At 38.8% G+C, this 20,222-nt stretch overlaps 1 protein-coding gene, 1 long non-coding RNA gene and 3 other non-coding genes across 6 annotated transcripts; all 5 read right to left on the bottom strand.

Moving 5' to 3' along the window:
- Positions 1 to 6,140: 6,140 nt before the first annotated feature.
- LOC130992700 (uncharacterized) lies at positions 6,141 to 8,176 on the bottom strand. Of its 2 annotated transcripts, XR_009091339.1 has the most exons (4): positions 8,132 to 8,174; positions 7,973 to 8,065; positions 7,613 to 7,877; positions 6,141 to 6,883 (listed from the first exon to the last, which is right to left on the bottom strand). It is a non-coding gene; the product is annotated as an uncharacterized LOC130992700 (long non-coding RNA). The 2 variants fall into 2 exon arrangements; XR_009091338.1 differs by having other exon boundaries at positions 7,973 to 8,176.
- Positions 8,177 to 15,212: 7,036 nt separating this feature from the next.
- LOC130996469 (small nucleolar RNA SNORD24) lies at positions 15,213 to 15,299 on the bottom strand. Its single transcript, XR_009092639.1, has one exon. It is a non-coding gene; the product is annotated as a small nucleolar RNA SNORD24 (small nucleolar RNA).
- Positions 15,300 to 15,367: 68 nt separating this feature from the next.
- Positions 15,368 to 15,444, bottom strand: LOC130996360 (small nucleolar RNA R12). Its single transcript, XR_009092542.1, has one exon. It is a non-coding gene; the product is annotated as a small nucleolar RNA R12 (small nucleolar RNA).
- A 250-nt stretch (positions 15,445 to 15,694) lies between these two features.
- Positions 15,695 to 15,818, bottom strand: LOC130996458 (small nucleolar RNA SNORD14). Its single transcript, XR_009092631.1, has one exon. It is a non-coding gene; the product is annotated as a small nucleolar RNA SNORD14 (small nucleolar RNA).
- A 1,586-nt stretch (positions 15,819 to 17,404) lies between these two features.
- On the bottom strand, positions 17,405 to 19,869 carry LOC130992654 (uncharacterized). Its single transcript, XM_057917391.1, has 7 exons — positions 19,546 to 19,869; positions 19,387 to 19,463; positions 19,182 to 19,316; positions 18,852 to 18,906; positions 18,663 to 18,750; positions 18,029 to 18,127; positions 17,405 to 17,689 (listed from the first exon to the last, which is right to left on the bottom strand). The coding sequence occupies exons 1-7, from the start codon at positions 19,794 to 19,796 to the stop codon at positions 17,570 to 17,572; spliced, it is 825 nt and encodes a 274-aa protein (XP_057773374.1). The 5' UTR covers positions 19,797 to 19,869; the 3' UTR covers positions 17,405 to 17,569.
- Between the last annotated feature and the right edge of the window lie 353 nt (positions 19,870 to 20,222).

Here is a 20,222-nt window from a genome sequence, read left to right as displayed (position 1 = left end):
TTAGCAGGTCAAAGGGAAACAAGCATCAGGGATGGACGTCTCTTCTTCCATGATCCAACACTTCGAGTTCTCTTTCGCTGCCGGGACATGCTCATTTCTCAGATCTGCTTCAACTCCACCACACGCCTGCAGAATATCCAGAAAAATAACAAGTCAAAATGCTACAAAGAAGAAATACAGAAAAGGGGCAAACCAATGACTAGATCCGGGGAATCAACGCCCAGATCCGAGGAATCAAAGCTCAGATCCGGAGGACCAACGTCTAGATCTGGGAAACCTGGTAATAACGCTCTCAAGCAAGGGAAGTCCGCTCATTACAACCACAAAGTTAGGGATCTGCACCAGAAGTACAGAGGAAAAGGCGGAGCCCTCAGGGATGTGAGTGTTCAGAGGGGAACTTCCCTTACTTGAGTGCTTTACAACCGATCTAGGGAGGCAAAATGTCGGCAGATCTAGGGTTTGAGAGAGCAGAAAGGGCAACGAGAAAATTCTCTTCAGGAATCCTGGAGATAAAACCCTCAGGCGGGGGGGAGTCCTGTTTTTTCAAGTCACCAACGGGCGTCGGCGTACTTTCTCAAAAGGACTCGCTCCCCCGACTGAGGGCGTTACAACCAGGATGAGGAGGCAGCTGATGCCAAAGGATTAGGAGATCTAGAGTTGGAAAAGAGAGCAGTTTGGGGCGGCGGAAAAGAAATGAGGGAATCGTAACCTAAATCGCGAAAGGTGGAGGATATATATAGAGGCAGTATGGGGCTTAAGAAATGGGCTAAGGGGTAATGGGCCCGCACGAACTTATGGGCCGAAGAAGGGAGTAAGAAATAATTGGGCCAACATGTTCATAACGGAGTATTGCACATGTCACCAGAGGGGGGAGTAGGGTGTATACCCGTAGGTCCCAATTTTTAAATTCAAAAGTTGCTTCTCAGCAAGCCAAGGGAAAAACAGAGGGATCATGCTTCACCAGAGCAGAGGGGTTACACCCAACCAGAACAGAGAATGTCCCTGACAATCGTAAGCCGCGAAAGTTGGTTGTGCCATCCGGGCCCTCCATGCTCCGCGCAGAGGTCCCTGACAATCGTAAGCCGCGAAAGTTGGTTGTGCCGCCCGGGCCCTCCATGCTCCGCGCAGAGATAGCACTTAATCATAAGCCGTGAAAGTTGGTTGCACCCCCCGGGTTTTCCATGCTCCGCGCAGAGGTTGCTTTAACCGTAAGTCACGAAAGCTGGTTACACCCCCTGGGTTTTCCACGCTCCGTGCAGGGTGTTCCTGACAATCGTAAGCCGCGAAAGTTGGTTGTGCCACCCGGGCCCTCCATGCTCCGCGCAGAGGTCCCTGACAATCGTAAGCCGCGAAAGTTGGTTGTGCCATCCGGGCCTTCCATGCTCCGCGCAGAGATAGCACTTAATCGTAAGCCGCGAAAGTTGGTTGCACCCCCCGGGTTTTCCATGCTCCGCGCAGAGGTTGCTTTAACCATAAGTCACGAAAGCTGGTTACACCCCCTGGGTTTTCCACGCTCCGTGCAGGGTGTTCCTGACAATCGTAAGCCGTGAAAGTTGGTTGTGCCACCCGGGCCCTCCATGCTCCGCGCAGAGGTCCCTGACAATCGTAAGCTGCGAAAGTTGGTTGTGCCGCCCGGGCCTTCCATGCTCCGCGCAGAGATAGCACTTAATCATAAGCCGCGAAAGTTGGTTGCACCCCCCCGGGTTTTCCATGCTCCGCGCAGAGGTTGCTTTAACCGTAAGCCACGAAAGTTGGTCACACCCCCCGGGTTTTCCATGCTCCGTGCAGGGTGTTCTTTTAATCGTAAGCCGCGAAAGTTGGTCGCGCCATCCGGGCCTTCCATGCTCCGCGCAGAGGTGGCACATAATTGTAAGCCGCAAAAGTTGGTTACGCCCCCCGGGTCCTCCATGCTCCGCGCAGAGGTTGTCCTTAACCGTAAGTCACGAAAGCTGGTCGCACCCCCCGGGTTTTCCATGCTCCGTGCAGGGGGTTACTATTTAATCGTAAGCCGTGAAAGTTGGTCGTGCCACCCGGGCCTTCCATGCTCCACGCAGAGGGTTACTATTTAATCGTAAGCCGCGAAAGTTGGTTGCACCCCCCGGGTCTTCCATGCTCCGCGCAGAGTGCTCAAGCTTGGACGGGAAGCAGCTTGGATGGGAAGCAGCGCGGATGGGAAGCATCTTGGATGGGAAGCACGAAATCGTTAACAAAGAAATCAACCAAATCCTCGTCAGAGGAGGCGGTGAAATCCTCGCAAGAGGAGTCATCACAATCCTCGACAGAGGAGTCATCACAATCCTCGCCAGAGGAGTCATCACCATCCTCGCCAGAGGAGTCACCACAATCCTCGACAGAGGAATCATCACTATCCTCGCCAGAGGAGTCAGCAAAATCCTCGCCAGAGGAGTCATCGGGACCCTCGCAAGAGGAGTCATCACAATCCTCGCCAGAGGAGTCATCACAATCCTCGCCAGAGGAGTCATCACAATTCTCGCTAGAAGAGTCAACGGAATCCTTATAGCAGAAATCAAAAGAAATCCCAAGGGAGGGGATCAGAGAAGCATCAACAACAAGCGTAACAAGTCAATTCAAATCAGCAGGGGAAAGACGGGAATATAAACTCAAACATCAACGAGCAGCAAGAACAACGTAAAGAATGAAGGGAGAAAAGCGGCACAAGCAAGGAAAAAACTTCACTTGAATATGCCAGTGAGGCAGAGCTATACACCCCAAAACAAGAAGCAAGTATTCAATTTATACAAACTAGAGAAATTACAAAATTTGTCATCAAATTAGGCAGGAGGGACGGAGGCATCCGCAGGGGAGGTAAAGGAAGCAGGGACAGAGGCAGAGGAGACCAGAAGAGGGACACCACTTGCGGAGGGCCGGCTAGCAGAGGCTCCCCCTGCAAATACTGGCAGCATGCCAGCTTTCTTCACTTTCGGAAGACGAGCTCCCAGATCCAACAGCTTCGCAGCCTCCTGCACATACAGATTCTCATCTCTGTACAGGTCAAACAGTTGGTCCACCGCAGCAGAGGAGGAAGCAGAGTCGGAAAAAGCGGAAGGCGCCAAGGTAGAGGGCAGGGGAGGCTCCATGCTGAACTGAGAAAATCTCCGGGTGGTTTTGCCAAAGGGATCTCGCAGTTGGTTCACAAAGCGCACCAGAGAAGCAGAGAAAGCAGGCATGTACATGGGTGCGGAGGGCAACGAGTCAAATCCAATCCCGAGAGTAAAATAGGGAATGGCTTTCTCCAGCACTGGGTACCACCATTCCGGTTTCCTTGGAGAATCCGCAGGGATCCCCATCAACGCATTTATCTCCTCATCCTTGAGGTTGTCCATCAAGGCGTGCAGGTTCAGGGTAGCAAGTTGCTCTGGGGTGGCTCCCGCCATCTCCAAGGCCTTTGTAGCAGTACGCTCTATCACGTAAGCAAAAAGGGGTCCGAAGTCCTCCAGGTATTCAGGAGTCTTTTTGAAAGCCCCCAGAGTGCCTTCCAGCATCACCCCCAGGAAGTGTTGGCCCTGCGGAGACAAGAAATACTCCAGACGTTGATCTCGCGCCCCCAGGACATAGGCACGACTTTGCGCTTCCGCAAGCGTCTTCTTCCAATCACACCGAGTCGCATTATAGGCTTCTTCGTATCCCGCCTTGAACCTGGCCAGGTTCTCATGACCTTCCTTGGTCGTCCTTGTTAGCTCAGAAACCAGGGAAGATTTCTCCACCTCTACTTGAGCCAGCCGAGCCTTCAACTCAGCAATCTCTGCCTCAGCCTTACTCAGACGCTCCACCACCCCAGCGACATCATCATCACGCTTGGCAACGTCCGCTTGTTCCTTCTTTCTCTCTTTCTCTGCCACCTCGTAGTCATGGATGCATTTAACAGCCCCCCATATCCCCGACTCCACCTGCAAGAAAATAAAAGGGGTTCCAACAAAACAATAAAAGGTTAGTAACTTAAAAATTTTAACAAAGAGTATAAGATGCAGGATACCTGAAGAGCCAACCGGCAGAGCTGAGTAGCTAAAGCCGGTCGAGACAGCTTCTCCATTTTCTCTTGGTCCTTTGAATGGACATGAGCTATCAAAGCATCAATCAATTCCTGCCCCGATAAACTCGAAATCGGTCCAGGAACAAGATCCTCTGGTTCATCAGCCGAGGGCACCACAGCTTTGCCCTTACCCTTTCCACCGGCCGAGGGGAGAACCTTAGAACCACCAGCTGACTTCTTAGCTGGCCCCTTGCCCTTGTCCCCAGCAGAGGGGAGAATCTTTACACCACCAACAGATTTCCTTGCTGGCTCTGAAGATTTGCCGGCCTTTTTCAGGCCCTCCTGTTTCTCCTTCTCACCTACAGAGATTAGGGAGCCCCTCTTCCTTTTCTTCGAGAGCTCAGCAAGGGGGACACCGGGAGCTGAATCGGGCGAAGGAACCTCATCAGTAATATCCACGATTTGGATATCTTCTTCACAGGTGCCAGCGGCATCACCAGCGCTGAAGCGTCTACCCCTATGAACAAGGGCTCCCGCATCAACTTCCTCCGCGTCAAATGGACGCGAGGCTTCCACATTCCCCTCTGGGATTTCAACTACAGGAGGAATAGGGGTCAGCTTGGCCCCAGTAGGCTGCTCCGAGGGATTTGCTCCGGAAACAAAGCCACTCGTGCCATGTTCCCCACTGCCAGCGAGAGAAGTAGTGGCAGGCAAATTGCTCCCACATTTCTGCCTCCAAGACATATCTGCAAATCAAATTTATACATCGTTAAAATCAGGGTAACAAAAGCTAATGTATTTTTCTAATTTATATTTTTTACCTATCGATTTCTCTGGATATAGGGGGAATAGGCCATTGAATGCCAGAGACGAAGGGTTTTCAGCAAGGTACCTACAGTCTAAGGTCTGGGCTTTATTCATAGCATTCAGTTGGGCAATAACGCCCAGGTCAAAGTTCGAGGGAGGCTCTAAAGAAGCTGGCCTATAGGTAGTGCGGGAACCATGCCATTCTAGTTCCGAAACTCCGTAAGCACGCCAACTACCAACAAGGGTGCGCACATAGCAATACTTGTATAAAAAGCCTTTATCAAAAGAATTTAAGGAGGAAAGAAAAGAGGTGGGATGACTTGGATGACCAGCAAAACTATACAAAGGACTACCCTGCATACGAAGAGTCTGGGTCTGACAAAATAATTTGCCAGTATCCCCAACACCATGGGCGCGGCAAAGAACATGGAAAGCGTATAACCTCCGGATGGCAGAGGGGGCGATCTGGTAAAAGGGAATACGGTAATGGTTACAGACACTGACTAAAAGATCAGGACACTACAAAAAAAAAGGGTTTTAGTGGCGACAATTTTTGTCACTATATGTGTCAAAATCGTCACTAAAGCATCCTAGTGACAACTTTTGTGGTCGTCGGTAAGTCGTGACTATATCAACCGTCGCTAAAAGCTACAGTGACAACGACAAAATATTGTCACTGCAAATCTATTTATTGTCACAGATGATGTTGCCACTGAATATGATTAAATTGTGACGATTTTACTTTTGTCACTATATTTTGAAATTTGTAGCCACGTTTCAAGCTTGTCACAATAGTTTCTGTTTTCAGTGACATGATATTGTCGTCACTATAATTATGTAATTTAGTGACATGATACAAACGTCACAAAATTTTCCAGTCAATAGTCACAATGTATTTGTTGTCACTACAATTTTTTCATTTAGTGACATAATTTTTACCGTCACTACATAAACCAGCATATAGTCGCATGCTTTTATCGTCATTAAAACGTAATCATTTAGTCACATACTCCCTCCGTCCACGAAATGAGTACCCATATTTCCTTTTTCGTCCGTCCACGAAATGAGTACCCATTTCCCTTTTTGGCAAGTGTACCCCACACATCTCTTTAATTAATACACTCAAAAAGTGGGACCCTTAAACTATTCACACTACACTCCATATATTTCTTAAAACCCGTGCCGTCCACAAATGGGTACTCATTTCGTGGACGGAGGGAGTATTATAATTGTCACTATACATGTATAATTATATAAATTATTTTAATATTAAAAACTTCTTTAAAAAAGGGCGTGATCACATTTATTTCTAAAAAATGGAATTGTAAAATTGATATAGAAGTTTAAGAAATGACGTGATCACATTTATTTCTAAAAATACTAGATCGAATTACAAAATTGATGCGGAAGCTTCTTTAAGTAAAGACGTGATCATGCTAGTTTGACAGTATTGTTTCATAAGACGTTGAAAAAAGCGTGATCACACTTATTTCTAAAACATCAAATACTCCCTCCGTCCACGAAATGAGTACCCATTTCCCTTTTTGGCAAGTGTACCCCACACATCTCTTTAATTAATACACTAAAAAAGTGGGACCTTTAAACTATTCACACTACACTCCATACATTTCTTAAAACCCGTGCCGTCCACAAATGGGTACTCATTTCGTGGACGGAGGGAGTACAAATTGCAAATACAAGTAAAGACGTGATCATGCTAGATTCACTTGGTGGTTGCTAATTTGAGCTTCTAAAGACTCAATCCGAGAGGCCAACTCTTCATTCTTTTTGTTCAGCTCTGCATTCTCCTTTTTGCAAATCAAGATTAATCCTCTCTCTCAATCCGAGAGGCCAACTCTTCATTCTTTTTGTTCAGCTCTTCATTCTCCTTTTGCAAATCAAGATTAATCCTCTCTCCTCTTTTGGATAGTGGCTTTAATCCATCTCCACATGCACAAAGTCGGCTGAACTTTTCCTTGACGAGAACATTGACAAAAGCCACATCTTTTGACATAGGACCGTCAGTTCTTCAATGTTTTATACTAGTTTATACCATTGTCTTAAAAGACCACAACAAAAGATGAGCTGTAAAAAAAATATAACATAAGGCCAAAAGAAGAGCAACAGGCAACCATAAAGACATAACATGAGATCTCACATCATGTGAATTAAGTACACTAAAAGAGTTTAGTTAAAACCTGGCTGAATCATCTTACACATGGAGCTACAGTTAAGCTCAATTTACTACCGGGTTATAAAGTTCTTTTAAGCGGTTTGAGAGCAGAGTAGAGCCTAATTTTCTATGACTTACAATGGGAAATAGGCTTCACTCCAACCAGAACGTTTATAAAATGAGTTTATTACCACAAAATCAGAGTCAATAATAGGACTGACTCACTTTTCCATCTCAATTACATAAGTCGTTTTAATCTATTTTATAATGCATTAGCTTCATTCCAGCCAATCCAGCTCAGTGTAACACACAACTCTTAATCACAAAACTTCTCCTGTACATGTAATTAAAGAAGCCACAACCAGAGAAAACTAGGTGAACTTAAATTCCTTTGCAACAGAAGCCACAATCCACAATTGTTTGAGTAGAATTAGGGATTTCGTTTGAGTAGAACTAGGGCTCTAAAGAAGCCAAATAATTATTTGCATATTTAACAACCACTGATCTGCATCGACTTAATATGCCAGCATTTAACCATTGCATGCCAAGAAACTACACAAAATTTCAATTAATCCACAAACAAAAAGTAGTAGTAGCCAAGAATGTTAAGAAGAGAAAATGAGAGGAGAAAGATAAAATACCAGAGAAATTATCTAAGAGACGAGTCAGAGGGTTATGTGGGGATTCATCGATGGCGATACGACGACGAAGAAACCTTCGGGCCGAAGAAGAAGGCGTCGATGCTGGAGCCAATAAGGCCACGGTGCCAGTCATTTTCTAACCAGAGCAGGCGATTGAAAAGCAATCGGAAGAGATGAGGCAAAGACGACCGGCGTTTTCTGAGATCGGGTAAAATCGACGCCCGTTTCTGAGATGAGGCGGCGGCTATGGTTTCGAATTCACTAACTGTGAAGAGAGATGAGATGGGGTGAGGGTTTCTATTACTTGGGTAAAGACATGACAAGAGATGACGGTGGAATTCACCCAAACTTTAGACTTACCTCCCCTCTAGCTGTACAATAAGCAACACCATGAGAGAAGAGAAGGGGATATCAGAGCCAATCTCACCCGACCACTCTTGGAGATCCTTTTCACTAGCAACGCAACCAAGTGAATTACACTCCAATAAGAAGTCAATGGGTTTAAATTACAAAATTTACCCAAAAGTAGTTGTCTGCTTCAGTTTCATCGGAATTCGAAGGCCTTAGCGGTGAGCGGCATCGGAACCAAAGAGAATAAATCTGAGAGAGAGAGAGAGCGCGTAAGCGGCTGGAAAAAAAATGGAATGATGGAGAAGAAATAAGGGTTTGGCGAGAACGTGTGTAATATATATCAAAACTTGTTATTGAGTGGTGGCGGTAAAACAAATTCAATTATTTTTGGGATGGACTCAAAAATTTCAAACGCGCTAAATTCAATTATTTTGGGATTGACCCAAAATCATGGCAAAATATTTTTTAATATTATTATTATTGTTATTATTATTCTTATTATTTATTCTTATTATTTATTTTTAAATATTTTTTCTGTCAAATTTTATATTAGTATAGAATAAGGTTTTGAAACTTTTAATATATTTATATTTCACAACATATTTTCTCGAGACAATAATAAATTGTAAATCCAAAAACTATTAGTGAATTTCGCTATTAAAATTGACCTGCCAAAATTAAAGTTGACATTATATTAAAATAATTTACACAAAATTATCTATAAATGTACACTATATATATATATGTATGTATATACATGTGTGTTTGTGAGTGTTAATATACTCTAATGAATTATTTATAGTTAATGATATATAGTTTAATTTTAAAATTTGTATTTTGATAAAATAATAACAAATACAACCCAATAACAATTATTCTATAATAGAAGAGTAAGGGTGATAACATTTGAAATATTTATTATGCATTAAATGGGTAATTTAATTCAAGCAAATTCGGCCAACCTTCAATTAAACTCTCGAACTGAAATAATATTTGATTCTACCAACCAAAAAAAAAATTGAGTTTACAATTGATGTACTATAGTTGGGAAAATAAATTTACTTTCATTATGTTACTATATAGATAAAATCAAATTGTAAATTCTAACATTATGAATTGAGTGAGAAAATTTAATATTATATTTTCAAATACATAATTATTACGATAAGATGTGTGCTAGTTTTATATCTACATATATTATTATAATTAAAATTCAAAATTTATTGGTTGACACTAAATTAAGTTGATTAATTAATTTAAATATTGATATTGTATAAACAAATTAATTACATATATACATATATCTATACCCGAACAATATTCTGTTACCGGTTAAACGGTTAAACGGGTAATTGAAATACCATTAAAAATAATTTAGCTATATTACAGGGTAGTCATTTAGTAGAGTTTATTTAATCAATTCACCTTCACGATTCCTTGTGTGATGATCATGAATAAGTTTCTCTTGGGTGCCCCTAGCTTGGAAAAAATTATTTTATTTATTGATTAAATTAATAAATACTTCAATATTCGATCTATCAATTTGAAGAATATGATCATAATCGTCAATCATTACACTTTTAGTATTGAAATAAGGGTAGTAAATTTGAATGAGATGTTGTCACAAGACAATCACGGCTCACGTAAATTCTATGTAGTTAATGATTTCATTGAGTTGAATTAATACAATATAGGGTTTGATAGTTTATTGTTAATTAGAGTATTATATTTGACTATTTATAAGTTTATTTAATTATTAATTTTCAAATCGGATGGTGCAAATATTGTACATAATTAATATCAAATGTTACATTTTATAGTTTTAGGAATAGCATCATATGATTTAAAATTTTAGTTTTCATTTTAAGGAATAATATATCTTATTCAATTTAATTATTCCTTCTAAGTCATTCATACAAAATTGTATTACACAACTCTAAATTTCATAATATATTAAGAAGACAATTTTTTATTTTAAAATTTTGGTTTGAAGTACAAATTTGATTAATATACCTTTTATTATGACCCTTACACGCATAAAAAGTTAATACAACTCCTTCTTCTTATACTTTAAATTAATAGGTAATAATAAAATGACGTCTAAATAGATGATATTTAAAACACTATAGTTTTAAAAAATACACAAGATGTAAATTATGTTTATCATTTGTAATTCAAAAAATTATTTAAAATTTTATACCAAAATACATGTATACTTTATTAACTTTTAGTACAATAAAAAAAATTAATAATAAAATTGTATATTAAAATTAATATCCCAATACATAAAAAACGATCAAATCTACACCAAACACATAAAAAATTAACTAACTACTATAATATGAATTCTTGATGTTTATATATATATATATATATATATATATATATATATATAATTTTAGATATTGTACATATTAAAATTACCTAATAGCATATTGTGATAATAAAATTTGTCATTTTCTATTATTTGTGATGGAAGATATTATTATAGTATAGAGATGGTTGGAGTGGCAAAAAAAGATTGTCACAAACATATAGTGACGACAAATATTGATAATAAAAAAACGTATCACTAATATATAGTTTTTTATATCAAACGAAATATATATATATATATTTATTTAGTGACAACACTATAATCGTCACTGATATATAGTCACGATAAATATTGACAATAATATATTTTATCACTAATTTATTTTATTGTGACGTGATAAATAATCGTCACTATACATATATGGTTATAGTGACATAAATAAGATCGTCACTATACATATATAGTTATAGTGACATAAATAAGATCGTCACTAACTTTTAGTGACAAAAAATATTGACAACAACAGAACTTGTCACTATTATAGTTTTTTGTGACAAAAAAAAATAGTCTCACAACATATATGTTTGTAGTGACAACGGCATGATCGTCACTGACGTATAGTGACAATAAATACTGACAAAAAAAAATTATGTCACTGTTACACATTTTTGTGACGATAACATTTATTGTCGCTACATATATATTTATAGTGATAAAATTATGGTCGCCACTAATATATAGTGACAATAACTACTGACAACAATAAAATTTGTCACTGTTACAGTATTTTGTGACTACAAAAATTAGTGTCACAATACAGCCGTTTGCAGTGACAAAAATTTTATCGTCACTCATATTGTCGTCACAAGAACCTGTTTTTCTTGTAGTGGGAGGAGGAAGCCTGAGATCGGCATTTATCTGAGCTTGCCAGATCACCACGGTTTTATGATTTCGAAGTTCTTCTGGGGGTATTGTGGCTTTGGAGAAGGCAATGAATTTTAAACCCTCAGGGTTACGACATTGGCGCTGCATCTTCTCCATCTCTGCAACACTAAGGCTGGATGCAGGAACACGCTTCGGGGATTGGGGTGTCTTCTTAGTTCTCTTCTTTGGTAAAGAGGGACTGGGAGCAGTTTCAGAGTCATGAGAAACAGAGGGGGAAGGAAGATTTTCGAGATCTTGCTGCGAGGGGGAGGAAGATGAAGGGTCTCGGGCAGAAGGAGAGGGCGAGCGAGAGGGTTGAGGGGCGGAGGTGCAGGCCATGATGGGAAATGCCAATCCTAGGGTTTCTAACACGCTCAATCAGAGCACCAACAGTTATACCACTACGCTACGATTAAACACAAAATTGCAGTGAAGAGGATGCGCGAGTTACTTAGGCCAGAGAAAGATGGACGGTAAAACCTGGAGCGGAAGGGTCGCGGGAGGATGCCGGAACAGTGAGGAAATCGCCGGAAAATGCAGAAAAATCGTTCGAAAAGCTTGGAGAAGAAGAATAGTGAAAAGTGGGAGTTCGAATCGACTAAGTAAAATTGTATGCGGGTAACCACCAGCATACGGGATGAACGACGCGTGGCACACGGGAAATAATCGACGGATGAGGATTTCTACGGAGAGACGAAAGGACGCAAAGGTTAAAAAGTAACCTCGGGGTACGGGAAAAGTACTGTAGATCGGGCAGGCATTTAATGCAGGTGACGTCATCCACGCGGACGAGTCCTCTGGCTAGTGGCAATACTCCAGAGTGAACTAGCCAGACCAGGGAGGGTGGGAATAATAAAAATACCAGAGGGCAATTTACAGGGTTTATCTTTGCTTTCTTATGAAATTAGAGTACTTATGTCTTCATGATTTGCAGGGATCAAGGAAAACAGCATAGTTTGGGCTTTCACAGTACCCCACTGGTTGAACACGAAAAACACCCGGTTCAACCAGACCAGAGGGGGGAGTGGTTGATGAGGAGTAATATGTGCAGAGTAGGGAGAGAGTACAAATCAGAGGAATCACTTTCGTCAGAAAAGCCGTATGGGTCAGAAGAATCATTCTTACCAGAAGGATTTCATCCATCAGAGGAATGGCTCTTGCCAGAGGAATCGCGTTCTTCAGAGAAGTCACCCTCACCAGGGGAACCACCTTCGTCCGAGGAATCATCCGAGCCAGAGAAGACACCATGGCCAGAGGAGACGCCTTTGCCAGAGACGACGTGTTTGCCAGAAGAGTCATCTCCACCAGAGATTACATCGACAGAGAAGACGCTTTCGCCAGAGGAGACATCTTTGCCAGAGACGACGTGTTTGCCAGAAGAGTCATCTCCACCAGAGATTACATCGACAGAGAAGACGCTTTTGCCAGATGAGACATTTTTTACCAGAGGAGTTGTTAAATGCGCGGGAAGGTCTCCCGCGTATTATCGAAATTACCAGCGTACCCTTCCACCACGCAAGACACATGCACCGCAGATGTTTTTACTATTTTACCCCTCCGCTTGTAAATCTATAAATAGGGCCCGAGCTCGTGTACTGTTACTTACGCTCTCTCATCTTTTTGAATACAATAGTTGTTTTCTTTCTCGTGCAAGGTGTAACACCCTAATCTAATTAAGGAGTTAAATATAAAATTTAAATAAATATTTAATGCGGAAGTCTTTTAAAATAATTTAAAACTCACTTTTAAAATAAATATTTTCGAAAATAATTTTAAGAAAAAGAAATCTTTAAATAAAATTGGTTTTTAAAGCACCTTTAAAACGATTTATAAGATATCAAAATTTTCAATAATGTATTCAAATATAAATCTTGATTTTTAAATCATAAATTTAACAACTTTATTTTCAAAGCACGACATGCACCGCAGATGTTTTTACTATTTTCAGATGTTTTTACTATTTTACCCCTCCGCTTGTAAATCTATAAATAGGGCCCGAGCTCGTGTACTGTTACTTACGCTCTCTCATCTTTTGAATACAATAGTTGTTTTCTTTCTCGTGCAAGGTTTCCGATCAGCTATTTTTACTCTTTCCAGCCTTCTCGACTAGGTAGAATTTTATGTTTTCCCTTTATAGATTTAGGTGTTGGTTACGTTAAACACCAAAGTTAAAGAGAGATGAAAAATGAAGCTACTGCAACCGAAGAATGAATAATGCTGAGAAATAATCATCACTCAAATAGCCATCTGAAGCTTATTTATGTAATGGAGTTTTTAAGATATATCCATACATGTTATTTCACTTTATTTAATTGCATTAACCACTAGTGTGTGTTTGAGTTACCCATTGCTTTGAATTAAGCATCAACTAAGGAAGAAGTTGATGTTCGTAGAAAGTGTGTTGAACCTTATTGTGTCTTGTTGCTTTTCAAATTTATTTGCTCTTATATCTTAGTTTGTAATAGTGATTTTGACATCATCAATAACGGAAAATCATTAGGAAAATTCTACGTTTTGATTAGATAACAAAACCTCGATGATAATGGTTAGCTAATATAACTTATAGAAAGCAACTTAATTGTTAAAGAGTGTGCATTTTATGTATACAAGTCAGTAGACAAAATCTCCTGAATGTGCATGAAGTGAAAAAGTCATTTGATATATGATTAGTTGATGAAAATAGTACACAACTAAAATCAAGGCACTCTATAATTAGTTGACGAAAATAGTACACAACTGAAGTCGAGACAACATATGAGCTAAGTATCTACCTTGCTACTTAATACTCACAACTGAAGCTCTTAGAAGAACGTGCTGAATCATCCTTCAAGATGTCAAAGTCAACACAAACATCAAATAAAAACAGGTAAGGTGTTTCTATCAAAATCTTCTGATGTGTTGAAAGAAATACAATCTTTTCAAAAGACATTATATGAATCAGCAGAAACGTAAAAAACTATCAAAGTTAAGTTTAACGGGAAGAAATAGATCACATTCAAACTTAAAATGAATCTCTAAAGATATCTCTCCAACGAATCTATTCAAATCTTGAAATAAAAGGGCGCCTCTACACTACAAGGAACATAACGCTGCAAAAATATTTTTAAGCTCTAAAAAGTAAGAAATCAAACCATTGACAAAATAACCAAGAAGAAAAACTACAATTTCAAGAGGGTTCATGTAGTTGTTTTTTCTCAAATCACTCACTTTAGTTTCTCACAAGTTATCCAAGAATTATCATTAAAAATTCATTCCCCATAAAAAGTTTCTTAAGTGTAAGAGACTACATTCCTGATTAAATTATCTTCTTCATCCTCACTTATTTGAGATTGATATATTCACCACATGCTATACATAATAGCATCTATATTACTAATTCTTAACTATCAAGCACTGCGCAAATTTCTTAACTATTAAGTCAATAAAGCGCAGCTTAAATGCTAGTAATAACTAATACGAAACCGCATTAGGGAATCATTAATGATCCTCTTCAAATAAGAGAAAAACAAAACAAAAACTATCTTAACTGTTAAGGTACTCATAACAGAAAGTAGGAGACTACTGCAAAATTTGGACTTGTTGAAATTTCACAGAAAATAGTTTCCGAAGTTTGGACTTTAAGTTAATGAAAGTTCACAGAAAATGCTCGGAAATGATGGTTCAAGCTTCGCATAGCTTTCCTTATTCCACGTTTTAAACCCACTAATGTGCTATTGAAAAATTTGCTTATAGTCTGGAGAAAATATATATACATAGATATAACAGAGCAATAGAAATTGTATTTGCAATTAAAAATATTGGAAACAATTACACATTATAAGTGATTGAACATTCATACAACAACTAAATACAAAAATTGAGATTTACAATATAAACATATTCTCAAATCCACAGGACCCCTCATGTGCTTTTGAAATAATCCACAAACCTATACCTGCATTTCAAAAAAAACGAGAATTCATGGATAAATCCAAATATAAAGGAAAGAACTGGTGTTAGTGAAAGAATGGCCTCAGAGATCTTGGTGGATAAAGAATCATCAGATGGGAATAAAACCCCATCAAGAGTAGCAAATATAATCTCGCATCACCGGCTACGCGATTTGTTCAAAACTAAAAAAAAAAAAAAACACAAATTCTTGCTTAGAAAGAGATGATGACAAGACAAGTCAGAAGTAGCTGGTAGTGATCACAGATCGAAATCTCATTGGGAATCCGTCTGATTTTTTCATCATTCATGCCATGCCAGCATCCAAAACAATTAAACAAGAAAAATGTATCTACCTTGTCACCGAAAATCCTCTGGAAAGGAGGAAAACATTCGGAGCTAAAGGTAGAGTCATGTATACAGGAATGAGTAGACATGACATGGGGTTCAATTTGGCCTAACGATAGACCCATTGATCTACCCATTACAAATCAACGGATTGCAATTTTAGGCTTTCAAACACAATTTTGCATTAATTAAAAAACAAAAAACAAAAACGAGGAGGGCTCAGACATCCAAGGAAGGAATAAAGCAGCATATGCTCTCAAGCCCGGCGAAAGGCGAAAGCATTAGGCGGCCACTGCGAATGTTTTGAGAAACAAGCCTTACAATTTAGCATCATCGCCAACCAATGACAAATCATAAATTCAGAAAAATACGCACACAAATTACAGAACAAACACGATTTAGAGAAGAATGAATTGGTAGCAGCTGGATGATTTACGTTGTGGTGAGTGGTAGGTTATTTATACATCGAAAAAGAAGAGTTGGAATTGGTAAAGATAGGGTTAGGGTTTTAGAGAATGAACGGCGGTAGTAATGGGCCAATTTTTTGGAGACTATACTGTTTGTTTCTTCATGGGCCACGGCCTGCTATATCCCGCTAACATCAAAGGAGAAAATTATTTGTAGATACCTTTTTAGATATTATGGCCATATACATATATTATTAAAAAAAAACTAACAAAATGAGTATATCGTCAGCCTGTTTTATTGTGGAAACAAATAAGGCTGTTTTGATATGCCATTTATGTTTTATTTTATTACATAAGTGTGATTGGTTAACTTGGGTACAAATTATCGAGTTCATTATTGTTGGATCTGTGACATATTAGGCACTCTCTGTTTAATAGTTTAATTTTTGAAGATGAATTATATCTAAAGTGCTTTAATAAATAATACTCTCTCCGTCCCGACCAAGACGCTACATTTACTTTTCGGCACGGGATTTAAGGAGTTGTAAATTAATGTTTTAAGTGTGTAATAATAAAGTGATAAAGTAGGAGAGAGAAAGTAATAAAGTAAGAAAGAGAAGGTAATAAAGTCATAAAGTAGGAGAGAGAATATAATAAAGAAATATTTAATTAGTGTTAATTAAGTGTTTAAAATTTCTTATATTTGCCAAATATAGAAATGTAGCATCTTCGTTGGGACGGCCTGAAAAAGAATATGTAGCATCTTGGGCGGGACGGAGGGAGTATCAAAGCCATGAGTGGTGATTCGTCATTATGTGTCTCACATCGGTTAAGTGTGAGCTAAGCAATGTAGTTTGTAACACACATGTATGCACGTCACATTAACTCGTGTTCATGATTGCAAAAACGACCATATATATATATATATATATATATATATATATATATATATATATATATATAGGGAGAGGTTCAAGAAAGAATCATAAATAAAAGAAGAACGGAGAACCATTTTCAGCCATTCGATCATCAAGATCTACGGTGGATGCATCATCTTGTTGGATGAATGCAGATCCTGGGTTCGAATCCTGAAGGGAGCAATTTTTTTTATTTTTTTTAGTGCATTAATTTTAACAGCGAATGCATTAATTTTTACAGTAAATGCATTAGATTTGATGGTTCTCCCGTTCTCACAAATAATATAGTTCTCCCTAGGGTGTGGTTCTAGAGAGAACTATATTATTTGTGAGAACGGGAGAACCATCAAATCTAATGCATTCACTGTAAAAATTAATGCATTCGCTGTTAAAATTAATGCACTAAAAAAAATAAAAAAAATTGCTCCCTTCAGGATTCGAACCCAGGATCTGCATTCATCCAACAAGATGATGCATCCACCGTAGATCTTGATGATCGAATGGCTGAAAATGGTTCTCGGTTCTTTTTTTATTTATGGTTCTTTCCCGAACCTCTCCCTATATTTTGATTTAAATCGAAAACACTGCCCAATACGCAAGCTAACCTGCCAAAGAAACTTAATTTGAGATTGCATCTTCAACGATTTAAAACAGAACCAACATTGAATGGGACTACTATACATTGCTAGAATGAAGCCCAAAATTGTTTTCACTCACATACAAAATCCAACCTACAGCCATCAACTATTCATACAGTCTCTTACATTTAACCATTTTGAGGCTGCTCCTCACCATTTTCCTTCAACTCCTTCAAAAATGTCCTAAGACAGCCGTTTACTACGCGAGGGGCCGACCCGTCACAGAACCTCTTCGCAAGGTCAACAGCCTGTAAGAAAGACAGATATATTGTGGCTAACACTTCTTTTCATAATTTGTGAAAGTAATTAATGACAGGAACAACATTCTTCAAGTTAACCAAGCTAAAATGTCTCTTATGTCTGATGGATAAGTGCCTCTGTTCACTTCAACTCTCCAAACTTCAATTAATTACCAAATAAGAAGGCAAGTTTTCAATATAAATGGACAACAATGGACCTTGCAAAGGTCAAAAAGTTTTTATGAACCTTTGTCGAGTAAACAAGCCTCTAAAAATTTATTCCCAAGTACTCTATATACATTTGGTTGTTTCCTGAGAAGTTCGCGAGATACGAAATGATTAACCAACCTCATTTATGACTATTTGGTGCCTTGTCCCAAGAACTGCTATCTCTGACATTGCTAAGTGCAGTATAGAAAACTCAAGGATTCGACTAGCTGGTTCATTCTGCATCAAAATAACACAATGGCATCACTAAACATATTAGTTTTTCATTATCTGAAAGAATAGCATAATAAAATAATGAAACCTCAAATAACCAGAATTGATACAATTGACAACTAACAAACTAACACTAAGAGCAATTAGTCTACACCAATCTTGGTAAATAAGATCCATTGTAATAGACAACTCCTAATCATGCACATACATTCTACCACCAGTGTAATCTCAGGCATTTCATATTTGATGGCCTAGTAACTCGCTTTAACCTTTACAGTAGTGGTAAAATTCCTTACATTGAAGAGGAACAATAATTGGATAGGATATGAGTGTAACATTGACACCCACACACACATACAGGCACACCAATCACCACCCAGATTCCAGAAGAAAACACATACATCCACGTACACATAAAGGTGACATTCATCCAGACAAAATAAAGCAGAAATTGGCCATCTCAACAAAAATCTTTCCAATGCAGCAAATAAATGGACAAGAGTACAAAGGAATTCATATAGCATACAGTGGCCAATCAGACCTTCCAGTTATCGGGTGCAACTTTACCAATTGCAACCACACTACTCTCCCAATTCTCTGAAACTGCAGCCAAAAGTTTCCGAGTAAAACTGCAATTCACAGATTGTGTTAGTGTTATACCAAGTCTCTTACTGTCGCGGGAAATTGTTCTAAATATGAAACAGAACATGAACAATGAAAGCTTGCTTACAGTAAGATTAATTTGCTGTAGACTAATTTTGGAGGTGCTGAAAGAACTTCGGCCTCTGAAAGAAGGAAGTTAGACGGTTAAATTTTGCTCTTCGTAAGAAACAAATCACATGCGATGAGAAGTTCCTGTTTGAACCCAATTTTCACTACCACGTAGATCAAGACTGGCTTGGCAGGAATTTGTAACATCTTAACTAGCGATTTCTACATTTAAAAACTCATTAGAAATGATCTGTTAATCTCCTTTACACTATGTGTGAAAATATTGACTTCATCTTATCAGAAAAAGCAAATTGCAAGCACAATAAAAGGAGATAGAGATAACAATTACCAATGTGAGACTCCTTTTGATAATTTCGCAAAATCCCATCGGCTTCTTCAATAGTTTGAGTGGCAACGGGAGGCCCTCCGAAGCTCATGTGATCATATTCCATCAAACAGGCCCTATCAAATTCATACCCAATTTCTGGAATAGTAAAAGTTAGATTAAAATACAGAAGATAGATAGTTCAAGAGAATTAGGAGAATTAAAAAACCTTTTCTCGCATTGAGCCGTTTCTCGAAAAGGCGAACTGGGTCGGAGCCCTCTAAGAAAGCCGCGTACAGAGTCATCCTGAAAAGTTAGAAAGAGTTGAAGTTGAGGGCAAGAGCAGATGCATATCCATTGAGCATGAAGCTGAGAAATAAAGAATTACAGAGCGAGCTCGCGGGCAGCTCTGGGGCTACAAAATTTGCCACTCTTGTCAATTCTGGGAATGGTATCTTTATAGTTGGAAGCGGAAGTCCCAATTGGATTATCAATTATGAGAGGGAGAGTGGCGCAAGGAAGCAGCAGCTCGCGACGTCCGTGGGGGTGGGGAAAACGAGCGGATGAGGGTTTGCAAATGAAAGTGAGTAGGGTTTTAGGAGGGTTGAAGGAGGAGCTCAGAATAGACCCTGCCTCCATCACTCTCTCTGCTCCAAGAAAGCAAGGAAGGAGTGAATTAAGATAAGACCACCAAGAATTCGGAAGAATAAGGCATTTACCTTTTAAAATATCTTATATTACTACTAATAATAATATTTCAAAAATACATGAACTTAAAAAAAAATCTTAATCTAACATATGTTAAATATTAACTAACAAAACCGTTAGTTTTGCTAATTGGACTATTACCAAGCTATGTTGCATCCACATGGATTTTAAAAGTAAAAACAAAAATTGGAATACAAAAAATAAATTTATAATCCCTCCGTCTATGAAAAAAATTTATAGGAAGGAGTGACAATGGAGAAAATGTTGTTGAGTATATTGAAAATGGTGAAAATGTGTTTTAGTTAATATTGAGAGTGGTGTAAAGGTGAAAAGTTAAAAAGTAAAAAAAAATGACAT

This window comes from Salvia miltiorrhiza, chromosome 7 (assembly GCF_028751815.1).
Source record: "Salvia miltiorrhiza cultivar Shanhuang (shh) chromosome 7, IMPLAD_Smil_shh, whole genome shotgun sequence".
Classification (NCBI taxonomy): Eukaryota; Viridiplantae; Streptophyta; class Magnoliopsida; order Lamiales; family Lamiaceae; genus Salvia; species Salvia miltiorrhiza.
The sequence above is the reverse complement of the archived record's forward strand: the minus strand, read 5'-3'. Positions and strand labels throughout refer to the sequence as shown.